Genomic DNA, 15,502 nt, shown 5'->3' with positions numbered 1-15,502 from the left:
AATACAATTATATGAAATGCTAGATTGATACATCTAGAAGCTGACATCAGTTGGCAAGGGCCAGTAACTGACAGGTGAGGTACGAAATTACTGCCAAATACAGTCATCTAAACTGGAATAGAAAACCCCTCTGAACATTGCATTAAATAAGAAGTGCAGTCAAAATGCTGTGTTTTATATCATATTTGTCACACCCTGACCTGAGAGAGCCTTTTTATGTCTCTATTTAGGTTTGGTCAGGGTGTGATTTGGGTGGGCATTCTATGTCCCTTTTTCTATGTGTTTGCATTTCTTTGTTTTGGCCGGGTGTGGTTCTCAATCAGGGACAGCTGTCTATCGTTGTCTCTGATTGGGAGCCATACTTAGGCAGCCTGTTTTTCCGTTGGGGTTTGTGGGTAGTTATTTTCCTGTTTAGTTCTTGATAACCTGACAGAACTGTTGCTAGTCGTTTTTTGTTTATTTTGTAAAGTGTTCATTCTTTCTATTAAAAGTCAAGATGAATACATTCTCCGCTGCACCTTGATCCCATCATTTCAATGGACGTTACAATATTGTACAATAGCTGATGAAACTAACACTGTAAAAGTGTGAAAAAAATTGTAGCAGTTATATTTCCTGATAGTTGCTGGTTGAAAATACAATCTGCATAGGACTCCGTAATCAGCAGGTTTGCATGGGCAGGAGTTTCAGCTTTCCATGGTGACATCACCATGAGGTAAATTGGTTAACAAACTAATAACAAAGGGAGTTCCAAAACTCTCTGCCAATAAGAGCTAGTTTTCAGTTTCTCTCCCCACTCAGACCACTTCCAGACAGTCCTAGCAAAATTCTTGCTTGAGAAACATTGTTTTTTGAGAAATAGTTTTTTGCTAAATAGCTATGTTGCTGTAACGCCCTGGCCATAGAGAGGGGTTTTTGTTCTTTATTTTGGTTAGGCCAGGGTGTTACATTGGGTGGGCGTTCTATGTTCCTTTTTCTATGTTTTTGTATTTCTTTGTTTTGGGCCGTGAGTGTGGCTCCCAATCAGGCACAGCTGAAGCTCGTTGCTGCTGATTGGGAGTCACACATAAGGAGCATGTTTTTTTCCTTTGGGTTTGTGGGTAATTGTTTCTGTCAGTGTTTTGTACCAGACAGGACTGTTTGCTGTCGGTTCACTCTTTTCTTGTTTTGTATAGTGTTCATGTTGTTTACATTAAATTCAAATAATGAACACTAACTCCGCTGCACCTTGGTCCACTTCTTCAGACGACAGCCGTTACAGAATTACCCACCACCAAGGGACCAAGCAGCGGAAGAGGGAGGTCCGGTCAATGGAGGAGACGCCGGCCAGCAGACGGGGTCGCTGGCGTCGGTCGAGGAAGCCCGGAAGACACCCCCAAGAAAATTTTGGGGGGGGGCTAATGGGGTGGTCCGGAAGGGCAGAGGAGGAGCCCAGACCACTGCTCTCGTGGGGGATAACGGCAGAGGAAGAGAGGAAGATGATGAGGCAGTTGATTGAGGACCTGCAGATGGATGATCTGGAGGAGCCTTGGTATGCGGAGTTGCGCGCTGTGTCGCCAGTGCGTCCGCACAGCCCGGTGCGTCCGGTGGACATGCCCAGCACAGGCCGTGCTAGGAAGGGCATCCAGCCAGGACGAGTGGCAAAACCGGCTCCACGCTTCAGTTCACCAGTGCGTGTTCACAGTCCTGTCTGGCCCGTCCCTGCTCCCCGCACCAAGTCCACAGTGCATGTTCCCAGTCCTGTCCGGTCCGTCCCTGCTCCCCGCACCAGGCCCAAGGTGCGTGTCCACAGTCCTGTCCGGCCCGTCCCTGCTCCCCGCACCAAGCCCAAGGTGCGTGTCCCCAGCCCTGCCAGTCAACAGTCGTCAGAGCTGCCCGCCAGTCAACAGTCGTCAGAGCTGCCCGCCAGTCAACAGTCGTCAGAGCTGCCCGCCAGTCAACAGTCGTCAGAGCTGCCCGCCAGTCAACAGTCGTCAGAGCTGCCCGCCAGTAAACAGTCGTCAGAGCTGCCCGCCAGTAAACAGTCGTCAGAGCTGCCCGCCAGTCAACAGTCGTCAGAGCTGCCCGCCAGTCAACAGTCGTCAGAGCTGCCCGCCAGTCAACAGTCGCCAGAGAGGTCAGACTGCGCTGAACTGCCGGAGTGGCCAGACTGCGCTGAACTGCCGGAGTGGCCAGACTGCGCTGAACTGCCGGAGTGGCCAGACTGCGCTGACCTGCCGGAGTGGCCAGACTGCGCTGAACTGCCGGAGTGGCCAGACTGCGCTGAACTGCCGGAGTGGCCAGACTGCGCTGAACTGCCGGAGTGGCCAGACTGCGCTGAACTGCCGGAGTGGCCAGACTGCGCTGAACTGCCGGAGTGGCCAGACTGCGCTGAACTGCCGGAGTGGCCAGACTGCGCTGACCTGCCGGAGTGGCCAGACTGCGCTGACCTGCCGGAGTGGCCAGACTGCCCTGACCTGCCGGAGTGGCCAGACTGCCCTGACCTGCCGGAGTGGCCAGACTGCCCTGACCTGCCGGAGTGGCCAGACTGCCCTGACCTGCCGGAGTGGCCAGACTGCCCTGACCTGCCCGAGTGGCCAGACTGCCCTGACCTGCCCGAGTGGCCAGACTGCCCTGAACTGCCGGAGTGGCCAGGGACGCCCGGTGAGTCCGGTGCCTACGCCTAGGGACAGGCCTCTGTCATGTTTCCCCAGCCTGGTGAATCCTGGGTCAGTGCCGTCAGAGCAGCCAGGGTCGCCCGCCAGCCAGGCGCAACCATCGCCGCCCGCCAGCCGGGCGCAAACATCGCCGCCCGCCAGCCGGGCGCAACCATCGCCACCCGCCAGCCGGGCGCAACCATCGCCGCCCGCCAGCCGGGCGCAACCATCGCCGGCCGCCAGCCGGGCGCAGTCAGTGTCGCCCACCAGACCTTCGGCGCGGCCAGGTGCGCCACCGAAGAGGGCGACGTCAAGGGTGGAGCAGAGGCCACGTCCCGCACCTGAGCCGCCGCCGTAAGAGGGCCCACCCGGACCCTCCCCTTCAGAGTCAGGTTTTGCGGCCGGAGTCCGCACCTTTGGGGGGGGGTACTGTAACGCCCTGGCCATAGAGAGGGGTTTTTGTTCTTTATTTTGGTTAGGCCAGGGTGTTACATTGGGTGGGCGTTCTATGTTCCTTTTTCTATGTTTTTGTATTTCTTTGTTTTGGGCCGTGAGTGTGGCTCCCAATCAGGCACAGCTGAAGCTCGTTGCTGCTGATTGGGAGTCACACATAAGGAGCATGTTTTTTCCTTTGGGTTTGTGGGTAATTGTTTCTGTCAGTGTTTTGTACCAGACAGGACTGTTTGCTGTCGGTTCACTCTTTTCTTGTTTTGTATAGTGTTCATGTTGTTTACATTAAATTCAAATAATGAACACTAACTCCGCTGCACCTTGGTCCACTTCTTCAGACGACAGCCGTTACAGTTGCCTATTTGAGTGGAAATATATTACAGTAAGATACTTACAGTAATTGTTACCCTGAAATGATTTGATATTGATATAAAAACAACTTCATTGGGCCTCATGTCAGTCCATACTGTATGCCTGGTAAGCCAAGCAATTTGAGGAAATTAGCAAAATGATCTCATAAGCAGACAGTTTTTTCCTCACACTATATGATTCATTTTATATTCAATTTACATTGCTATTGCTTGACATTAACCTCTACAAGTCTAAGCCTTTGGGATAGGGGGTTATACTAATATAACATATGGAATTGTTTTAAGATGGTCTTACCATGGATCATTAAGCTATTTGATTTTGAATTTTAGGACCCCTGTTGGTATAAAAAATGATATTGAAAAATGATTTGATAAAATGTTGAATTTGGACTGCTTAGTTTGTAGACCTAACCGTTCGGATGCTACAGACGTTTTCATGATGTCTCCTGGTCTGACAAACAGCGCTGTAGCTATGCCACTTTCCACCATAGATGCAGAAGGCCAACATAGGCAAATGCAGTGGATTGAGACGCAGCCCATACAGACATCTCTAGCTTAAAAATACGGATTTTGATATACATTAGTTTCAATCAACTTCAGTGGGTTAAGGGCTCAATTTTAAGAACCCGTACACAATGGTACATTTTAGCACTTTGCGGTAGCCCTATAGGTCGGGGCTGTGTCAGAAATATTTTTGCTATTTTCACAGCGGGAATTATGAAAACAGTAGCTGCCGGTGGCGTGAAAGGACTGGGTTTTGATTAATAAATAAGTTGTAGGTGTCAAGGCTTGACCCCTCAATGACCAATCAGAACGTGCTCCATGCTTCAAGTTGTGTATTTACGGTCTATTATGTATTGCATTGTCATCAACTCCAATTTGAATGTTAGTCCGTTATAGGCTAGTTTTTTAATTAGTCTATCACAAACAAAATAATAACATGTATGTAGGCCTGTCCATCATTGCTCAATATGTTGAACATGTTTGGAGCCCACACTGTAAGTAATTGCATTGCTTCGATATGGGAATACAGTATATTGTTAAACATAGCATTCACACTGATATAAGGGCTGTAAATTACATTTTTTTTCCCATGTCTGAGCCATTGACATGCCAAACATTGTCAAAAAGCAAGATTCAATTCACTAGCCTATTGATAAGGCTTAAAAAGAGAGTGAAACATTTGAATCAAATTCTAATAAAAACAAAACAACAACTTGTTTTTTTTAATAGGCTAAATCTAAATACCGTTAAAGGCACCATCATTTTTCCCCGTTGGGCATCGAATATTAAGGCAACATAGACTACGGAAGGTTTTACACAGATCCAAACTTTTCACAGGAGCTGGAGTAAGATCCAATATAAAGGGGGAATGTCGACTTTATGTTATACTGTTCCCAAATATAATATTTTATAAACAACATGGAAGGACCTTACAGATCGCATTCACACTTCTCCATAAATAATAGAAGGCTCCTAAATTGCATTGCATGCGAGCGATGGATTTTCTCAACATAAACAAAGGACATTGAATCATTTTAATACGTTTTGGTTTTTAAATCAAATTAAACAAGAAATTGTTAGAGGAAAATAACTTAACTGTTTTTAACTACGAGGGTCACCACCGGGCATTAACTCATCACTCGTTTCATGATGGGCATGTGTACACAGGTAGCCTACATGGAGGGGGTTTTACGCACGTCCAAAATAATAACGACAGCTGGCTAAAATAATGATAGAAATGGGATGTCCGCTCACTGTTGGAGCTCCTAAACATATTATTTTAATTAAGCTTCAGTGATTAGTTTCTTATGTTTCTAAATACAAGGGTTATATGAGCATATAGGCACTGTGCGTCACGGCTGCATAGGTTGTGCTTCCGTTCTCAAATCCATGTCATTACCATCTGCGTTACCGCTAAAACCTGCTTTTCGTTGGTCTTAAATCTCACAATTTGTGATCCATGAAATTGTCACTTTGCACTCGTTTTTGAAGACACCTCAAATATTACCACCCCTCCCACCTCAGTGCAAGCGAGCTGATGTTAGACAGGTAAATTGCCAAACCTGGTGCAAGGGGTGGAAAATGGCAGAACACCAGTTTCTACATGGCGAAATTGACAACTAACGTGCGTTTGACACTTGCGCTGCCTTAGTGCCAGCCAAAGATAGAGCCCTAAAATTACAAGACTTGGTATCAAGAGACTGGAACGCACTCACCAGGCACATATCACTGAAAATAATGTCATGTAAAACCTGAAGAGGAAAATGTATCAATGTACACAGTGTGAGAAGACAAATGTCTGAATAGAGTGGTAATCATGTATCTCAAAAGTTAGATAAGACAGCTCATTTAGGGGGAAAATCAGGCCAGATAAGATGGAGTCTACGGAGAAAGTCAACAGTGTAAACCAATCCATTTTAATTCACTGCTCCTTGCTGTGTTTTAATTAAATCTCTACTTTGGGCTGTGGTGTGGTGATTAATGCAGAAGAATAGTAGCTACAGCCAGACCACCCCCCTCTCACCTGGCTGGGATTATCTGACAAGGCTAACATCTCCACACATGACCATCCACACACACGTCATGACACACAGCCAGAGATGATGGGTGAGGTTGGGGGTGATGGGCACTGTGGGGGAGGAGACATTATCAGGGCATGGCTCCACAGAAATGAGCTCCACAGCTACAGTCTGACACCCCTCTCCCACCCCACCCCACCCCATCCCTCTCTCCTCTCCTCCTTTTCCTCTCCTCCTTTCAGCAGAGAGCTGGACCTTATTCAGCACTGCAAGCCTGCACTCATTAATATTGAAACGCAGAGAATCATGTAAAATTCTGTAAGAACCTTGTCACCCTTTGTACTTTTGCACTATGGAATGGATTAATATTTAATCTGTGTGCATATGTGTGTGTATTGAACCAGAGTTGGCCCTGCTGTTGTCAACAGGGGTGGAAAGTAGCCTAGCAGTTAAGCGCATTGGGCCAGTAACCGAAAGGTCGCTGGTTCGAATCCCCGAGTTGACAAGGTGAAAATTCTGCAAGGCACTTAACCATAATTGACCTGGATAAGAACATCTGCTAAATGACTAAAATGTAACAGGCAGCACTGTTAAGAAAATAAACTGTCTTCATCCTAAAGCCTCTCAAGAGAATTGCTCACCCCTTTTAGATCTGCAAGTAACCTTTCCATTTTCCACTGCAATCATTTGCTCCAGGAGTCAAGACAGTGGAAAATGTATTCCTTTCCATTGTGTGTATAAGCCTAAAGGTGACCTGAATTATTGTGTGTTATTTTAGTGAAAGACACAAAGAGCCCTAAAGCGGTGCATCCGCAAGATTGGATTATTTCACAGACAGTGTTTTGTTCTTGGCATCTGAACTGAGAAGATGTGCCATGATATTTGCCTCAGAAATTAAATTAACTCCTACCAGGAAATGAACAATAGATAACCATCCATCTGATGAAGTCTGATACATGTGAAATAGTCCATTAATTCTTAGATTTGTGTGTATTGGGTTGTGAAATTGTTAGATATTACTTGTTAGATATTACTGCACTTTCAGAACTAGAAACACAAGCATTTCGCTACACCCGCGATAACATCTGCTAAACACGTGTATGTGACCAATACGATTTGATTTGATTGTAATAAACCTTTCAAAAATCAATCAAATGAACTAGGCTAGTGCAATACACCAGTCTTATTTGAGCAAGCAGCCATGAACAGGGTGTTAAAACAGGAGGGTGTTATTCAGCAGTAGTAGTTAAAAGCCCTGTACTGTTTCAGCTGACTGAGACAGCCTACCGTACTCACCCACTCAGAACCACAATGAAATCCATGACGTTCCAGCCATTTCTCAGGTAGGAGCCTTTATGGAATACAAATCCCAATGCCACCACTTTAATCCCAGCTTCAAAGCAGAACATCCCAATGAAGTAAGGCTCTGTCTTTTCCTGTGAATAGAAAATTGACATATCAGACAATTACAGTACAAAGTGGTCATGTTAACATGAAAGGTTAAAGAATAAAGCATATGCAGTAACAGCATTTGTGTGGGCATTTATCACGCTTTAGGTTCATGGAAAAACACTTAAATCTGTTGAAAATTAAATACAAAAATAATGAGATATTCCCCTGAAGAAGCCATATACTACAGGTCATAACAAGCAATTATTTTCCAATCCTTTCTGTTTTGCCCATTTCAAAGGCTTCTCTCAGACTCTTAAATGTGCTCAAGAAAGGGTTCATTACATTTTTCTCTCAGCAGGCAGGTAAGCACTCTCATGTGCTCACAGAGGTACAATTAGCATGATCATATACATAAAAGTATATATATATACAGTTGAAGTCAGAAGTTAGGTTGGAGTCATTAAAACTATTTTTCAACCACTCCACAAATTTCTTGTTAACAAACTCTAGTTTTGGCAAGTCGGTTAAGACATCTACTTTGTGCATGACACAAGTCATTTTTCCAACAATTGTTTACAAACAGATTATTTCACTTATAATTCACTGAATCGTAACTCCAGTGGGTCAGAAGTTTACATACACCGAGATGACTGTGCCTTCAAACAGCTTGGAAAATTCCAGAAAATGATGTCATGGCTTTAGAAGCTTCTGATAGGCTAATTGACATAATTTGAGTCAATTGGAGGTGTACCTGTGGATGTATTTCAAAGCCTACCTTCAAACTCAGAGCGTCTGCTTGACATCATTGGAAAATCAAAAGAAACCAGCCAAGACCTCAGAAAAGAATTGTAGACCTCCACAAGTCTGGTTTATCCTTGGGAGCAATTTCCAAATGCCTGAAGGTACCGCGTTCATCTGTACAACCAATAGTACGCAAGTATAAACACCATGGGACCACGCAGCCATCATACCGCTCAGGAAGGAGACGTGTTCTGTCTCCTAGAGATGAACGCACTTTGGTGCGAAAAGTGCAAACCAATCCCAGAACAACAGCAAAGGACCTTGTGAAGATGCTGGAGGAAACAGGTACAAAATGATCTATATCCACAGTAAAATGAGTCCTATATCAACATAACCTGAAAGGCTACTCAGCAAGGAAGAAGCCACTGCTCCAAAACCACCATAAAAAAAGCCACACTACGGTTTGCAACTGCACATAGTGACAAAGATCGTACTTTTTGGAGAAATGTCCTCTGGTCTGATGAAACAAAAATAGAACTGTTTGGCCATAATGACCATCGTTATGTTTGGTGGAAAAAGGGGGAGGCTTGCAAGCCGAAGAACACCATCCCAACCATGAAGCATGGGGGTGGCAGCATCATGTTGTGGGGGTGCTTTGCTGCAGGAGGGACTGGTGCACCTCACAAAATAGATGACATCATGAGGTGTGAAAATTATGTGGATATATTGAAGCAACATCTCAAGACATCAGTCAGGAAGTTAAAGCTTGGTCACAAATGGGTCTTCCAAATGGACAATGACCCCAAGCATACTTCCAAAGTTGTGGTAAAATGGCTTAAGGACAACAAAGTCAAGATGTTGGAGTGGCCATCACAAAGCCCTTACCTCAATCCTATAGAACATTTGTGGGCAGAACTGAAAAAGTGTATGCGAGCAAGGAAGCCTACAAACCTGACTCAGTTACACCAGCTCTGTCAGGAGGAATGGGCCAAAATTCACCCAACTTATTGTTGGAAGCTTGTGGAAGGCTAACGTTTGACCCAAGTTAAACAATTTAAAGGCAATGGTACCAAATACTAACTGAGTGTATGTAAACTTCTGACCCACTGGGAATGTGATGAAAGAAATAAAAGCTTAAATAAATCATTCTCTCTAATATTACTCTGACATTTCACATTCTTAAAATAAAGTGGTGATCCTAACTGACCTAAAACAGGGAACTTTTACTAGGATTAAATGTCAGGAATTGTGAAAACTGAGTTTAAATGTATTTGGCTAAAGTGTATATAAACTTCTGACTTCAACTGTGTATATATATATATATATATATTATATATACCCTACCCCATCCCAAACATACCTTTGGAGCCCTACCCCATCCCAAACATACCCCTGGAGCCCTACCCCATCCCAAACATACCCCTGGAGCCCTACCCCATCACAAACATACCCCTGGAGCCCTACCCCATCCCAAACATACCCCTGGCACCCTACCCCATCCCAAACATACCCCTGGAGCCCTACCCCATCCCAAACATACCCCTGGCACCCTACCCCATCCCAAACATACCCCTGGAGCCCTACCCCATCCCAAACATACCCCTGGCGCACCACCCCATCCCCAATCTTAGTCAACACATAATATAAAATAACAAAAACAAATCAAATAATAACAACAAACACTACAATAAAAAATTAAATACAACTAATGTCCAAGCTAACAATGTACTCGAAAGTCATACAACAAGATTGAGTGTTCTCGTTTTGCTGCAACTATCTAATTCTCTCCAATCTTTGGAGAAAATGTCAGATTACAATTACATACCAAATTTCATGAATAAGGAATTGGGAGGGAAATTGTGTTTTTGAAATAAGCTTCTGCATGGATGGAGAACCCCACTGATGATGACTGACTTAAGACACAGTGTATTGGTAGATGGTTTACTCACCAGTCTCTTAGACATGGGGGTCTTGTCCTCTCCAGGCAGGTGCTGCTCCAGGGCCAGGACGATACAGTTGGCGATGATGGTGGCGAGGATCATGTACTCAAACGGAGTGAAGCAACAAGTTAAGGAAGAATACTTTGTCACAATATACTTAACATAAACTCTATTCTAATTTTGGTAACCTGTGAGATTACAAAACAAAGACATAATGCAGAATTTCCATCCCAAAATGAGAGAGATATCATAGAGTGTGCTGAGGCCGAATAATCCCCAATCAGAATGACAAGGATGACAGTATCATCACACCTATCTAAAACACCCCCTTCCTACTGCCTCACATTCCTAAGACATTTGACGAAAATCCCTCTCATTGATTAAATGTCAGGATGCATCTATTCTTCTGACTTCTCTGTTGGCAGGCAGACCAGTGTTAATCCAGCCTGCTGCTGAGCACCTGGCAGTGCTGTTGCTGCCTCCTCCTCTCCTCCATACAGCTGGCTGACTCACAGAGAACCTGACTGTCAGCTCCTCACAATGCCCTGATGCTGTCCATCTAGCCAGCCATGGAGAGGAGAGGGCCAGGAGACTGTTGTCCACAGTAGCTGAGGACAGTAGCAGGAGACAGGCCATAACCCTGAAAGCTGGAGGGAGAGCTGGAGAAGAGGCAAGTCTGGGCATGCTGGGGGTGTGTGTGAAGAACAGGAGGCTGATCCTACAAAAAAGGGCACTTTACTACAAGCTTGCCAAGGAACCCCTGGTGATTGTAGGTTTAAATGTGCCACAGGGATGAGCGAACGTTGCACATTTCTCTAATTTTGTGCGTGGGCACTGGATTTATTTTGGCTGTGTGGAAAAATGAGGTAGAGAATGAGGGAGCCTAAATCTCCTCAGTGAAGAGGGGGGAGGAGGGTGGGGGAGAGATCAATGCAAACAGAGCTGGCAGATGGAGTTGCTGCCTGGAGGGTCACACAGGGACGCCCCTTATCTTCTGAGCATTAAATAACTAAATAAACAAAAGCTCCAATACAGTAACACTTCTAACATTCTGTTGGGATTAAATACTTCCTGGCCTGCTCTAATGGGAACACTGAGCAAACTATCTTCAACCAGGATTTATAGAAAACTCCTGTCCTTTTACATGTGCTAGAGGACAACCTACCATGATCCTCTCTGTCAGGGCCCTCCTCCACAACCACACCCTACTGTACCTCCATCTCCTCAGACACAAAGAGCAGCTGCAAGAAGACCATTGACACTGCACTCAGAAAGAGAGAGAGATAGGGGGGAGGATAGAGAGAGGTATCCACGGCAACAGGCTCCTCTCAGCCAAAAGTCAGCGCTCACATTTAATTGGCGGCAGTCAGAGCTATCGCGACTCCACACATGTTGCAACAGCCCTCCTGACAATCAATACCAAGTCCTGCCTTATTCATTTAATTTGTGTATAAAATCTCTTCTTCACTCAGTCAACAGTCATTTACACAAAGCCATGTGTGTTTATATCATCCAATGTGAGAAGTGTGATTTCTCCAGGAACAGGTGTATCTACAGTATCGTCTTATAATTGGCCTATATTGAGGAGGTATGGGGCTGCGGAGAAACTTCTGTTTTTTTTATCCCAATATATGTATAATTCTGTTTTATCATTCATGAAATGCCTTCTGAGAAAACTGTCATTTATCCACGAAGGGGCTTTGTAATGAGGGCTCGTGGGGACGTGTGAGTCACATTGACAAGTTTGCGCTGGCTCCCGCTCTAAAACAGGTTAAAAATAGCAGTGGAGATGGAATGTGATACAGGGTGCATCTGTGCACATGTTCTTAGATTGGCTTCAAATCTTATTACACACACAGGGTAAAATAATGAATCGCTGTGGCTGAGTCTGGGTTCTCTTTCAATTACTCCTTTCAATATCTCACATGTGGGATTCACCTGAATATCAGAAGCTCCAAAAACCAATTGCACACATCTGTCAGAGACAGACAGGTCGAGTTGCAAATGAGGTGAGCCTCTCCCCTCATGATAAGGAGCCACACGCCTGCCCTCTGCAAGGGGAGGCCCCTCTCTCGTCAATGTTTATCACATTGGATTGTGGAAGCTATTATATTGGCCTATAATAGCAAGTGGTTACAGCCTCTGAAGGGTCTGAGGGCTCCATCCACCAGAGGTATGGTTACCTCTTGTACACTGATCAAGGGCACCTTATAGGAGATTTGCGATGTCGCAAGTACCAGGACATTTTAGCCCAAAACCTGGTTGCCTCTGCCAGGAGGCTGACACTTGGCCACAAGTAGATCTTCCAGCAAGCCAATAATCCAATAATCCCAAGCACTAATCAAATTCCTCAAAGAAATTGTTAATTGACCAAAAAAAACTACATTTTGCAATGGCCCCTGGCATTCTCTGGACCCCATTGAAAGCCTGTGGTTTGAATTGAAAAAGGCAGTCCATAAGCGCAGACAAAGGATATCAAGGAGGAATGGTCTAAGATCTGTATGGAGAAATGGTCTAAGATCTCCAATCTCATAGAACATTTTAGAAAAAGGTTCAGTATTGGTATCCTCGCTAGGGGATGGTGCTAGAGTATTGAAAACAGGGGTCTCAATAATTACCCCATTTGTTTGCATACAATATAGCTCAGTATTTGTATTATTTATAGAATACAGTTTTTATGTTTTTTTATAAAAAATGTTTTACCCCCTATATCTCCCCAATTTCGTGGTATCCAATTGTTAGTAGTTACTGTCTTGTCTCATCGCTACAACTCCCGCATGGACTCGGGAGAGGCGAAGGTCGAGAGCCATGCGTCCTCTGAAACACAACCCAACCAAGCCGCGCTGCTTCTTAACACAGCGCACATCCAACCCGGAAGCCAGCCGCACCAATGTGTCGGAGGAAACACTTGTGCGTCGCTCCATGAGCCTCCCGGTCACGGCCGGCTGCAACAGAGCCTGGGCTCGAACCCAGAGAATACAGGTTTTTTTTGCATATCTTTATCAAGGATGCCAATAATTATGGACCCCACTGTGTATATTACATACAGGATGATTTTAAACAAGCATGAGGAAAAGCCAAATAGTGCTTGTAGATGGATTATAATAGTAAACAAAGACCTTCAAACACAACAGGTGGCCATTTTTAAAACTGTTTAAGTACATTTCTGGTTGAACAAACATTGACATTCTCTTATGAATGAATGTCCGGGTTACATTCATTCATAAGAGAATGGATTGATGGAAGGCAACTTGTTGAGATAATTAGATCTAGAGTAGCAAGGCTGTCTTTAGAAATGAGATAACATCATTTTCAATGATCGCAATAAAATTACGCGCAGATCAACCAAGAATACTGGAACCAAGAGTAAATGTAAATGTAGGGATATGCCATTGCCAGATCAGTTGTGCCATCTAAAATTGAATGAAGCTGATTTGCCACTCCTGCTGCTGGGGGAGGGTGGGGGCTCTAGAGGGTGGCGTCAGTCAGCACCCCGTCCCTCAGACCTGCTCTGCCATGGACAGGATCCATTATTAAAGAAGTACCTACACCCCAGGGCACTTCCTGTAGCAGCCTCCCAGTGTTCATCAGACAGGGAGAGCAGGAGCTCTTCCTCCCCAGGCTCCCTGCACCAGAGTGGGCAACGTGTTTCCGTAGGCCTGCCTGGCTCCTCCACCCAGCCCCTGCCAGTCTCCACATCGACCCGACACACCTGCTGCTCCTGCATCATGCCAATCACAGATGCCTGGAAATAAACCCCTCATCGATCACTGCTTTTAATTGAGCAGTTGAAAAAAAGAGCTGCTTATACCAGGAAGCATATGCGTTAGCTACAGTAGCTAATGTTATTTGATAGCTACTACCAAAAAACTGTTCAAATGATTTCCTATAGCTGGCTAACGTCAGCTAACTAGCTAGCTAAATGAATGAAATGCCTATGACCTTTTAATAAGGGAAACGGGTTACCTAGAAAGTTGCACAACTGAATGCATTCAACCGAAACGTGTCTTCAGCATTTAACCCAACCCTCTGAATGAGAGAGGTGCGGGGGGCTGTCATGCATAGAGAGCGTATTGTGTGTTGTGTGTGTTGTGTGTTTGTGTGTGTCTGTTTGTGTCTTACGAAGTTCACGTGGTTATTTTACCAGAGCTCTCTAAATGCTAAAGCTCAAGCTTATGAACAGCAGCCTGTGCTGTGTCACATCATGATAGGAAATGACTGAATGAGATCATCAGTTACAGTTCTAATCACTTTATACTACATGATACAGCAGACTGATCAGACGTCATTAGACGTAATGATTGTTCGTTAATTTGACAAAGTTAATTAGATGAAATGAGACACTCCCTACACAATGCCACATTAACCTTGGGGTTAGTTTCTGCACTTTCCACCCAACAAAACAGAAAGATAGCCACAAACTGCCGAGAATCAGTCAGGAACTGCATAGACAACGATATGTTTGCAAGGAACAGAACAATAGATGGATTGAGGTTTGGAACTCTCTTATTGGTCTATTAACTAATTTACCATCTGGTGATATCACCAGGCAGGCTAAAACTCCCTCACACCTAAACAGGCTGAAATTTCAGGTCTTTTCAAACAGCTCTTACACTGTAAGGGCATTATCATAATTTTCACAATGCCAGGAGTGAGCAAAGCTGTCATCAAGGCAAAGGGTGGCTACTTTGAAGAATCTCAAATCTCAAATATTTTTTTTTATTTGTTTAACACTTTATTGGTTACTACATGATTCCATACGTGTTATTTCATAGTTTTGATGTCTTCACTATTATTCTACAATGTAGAAAATAGTAAAAATAAAGAAAAACCCTTCAATGACTGACTGGTACTGTATATAAAACACAGGAAAATCACACTTTTGATTGCACTGGGCCTTTAAAATGATAGTGTAAGGACTATTATGTTATAATAGTATATCAGAAAGCCATTCAGCTGGGCAGGACAGTAATAACGCACGTGGGACACCTGGTGTAGGCCTACTGTAGATAAACAGTAGCTGACCAACATAAGGGCATTGTGTTTACTTTAAGAGAAAGGCAATCCATTTGCTTTGGTGTAGTGCCAAGTCATTTCAGGGCTATTAGTGCCCCTCTCAGCTTTCCATCCCTCCATCTCCTCTCCATCTCCTCTCCTCCGTGACGTGAAAATGTGGTGATATGCCTCAAATCTACAGCCAGTGATCATTACGGTCGGCAACACCTGCACCTTGTTGACAGAAAGTCATTAGCTGCACGGAGGAAAATGGAGACCTACGTGTCTAATTCAGTTTCCACTGACTGACATGCGAGTCACACTCTCCCACTGAGTCAAAGGCAAAGACAATCTTGCATGTCAATTTAAGCAATAAGGCCCGAAGGGGTGTGGTATATGACCAATATACCACGGCTAAGGGCTGTTCTTATGCACAATGCAACACGGAGTGCCTG

General features: G+C 44.7%; 1 protein-coding gene across 4 annotated transcripts in view; it reads right to left on the bottom strand.

Annotated features, from left to right (window-relative positions):
• The window catches only part of LOC115192489 (voltage-dependent R-type calcium channel subunit alpha-1E-like), a 100,453-nt gene that overhangs the window by 82,543 nt on the left and 2,408 nt on the right, over positions 1 to 15,502 (bottom strand). For all 4 annotated transcript variants that reach the window (XM_029751058.1, XM_029751057.1, XM_029751059.1 and 1 more), the window contains exons 2-3: positions 10,062 to 10,167; positions 7,276 to 7,415 (exon numbers count right to left, since the gene is read on the bottom strand). In XM_029751058.1, coding sequence (XP_029606918.1) covers positions 7,276 to 7,415; positions 10,062 to 10,167 — 246 coding nt within the window. The remainder of the gene's footprint in view (positions 1 to 7,275; positions 7,416 to 10,061; positions 10,168 to 15,502) is intronic.

This window comes from Salmo trutta, chromosome 4 (assembly GCF_901001165.1).
Source record: "Salmo trutta chromosome 4, fSalTru1.1, whole genome shotgun sequence".
In the NCBI taxonomy this organism is placed as follows: Eukaryota; Metazoa; Chordata; class Actinopteri; order Salmoniformes; family Salmonidae; genus Salmo; species Salmo trutta.
This window is presented reverse-complemented; position numbering and strand designations above follow the sequence as displayed.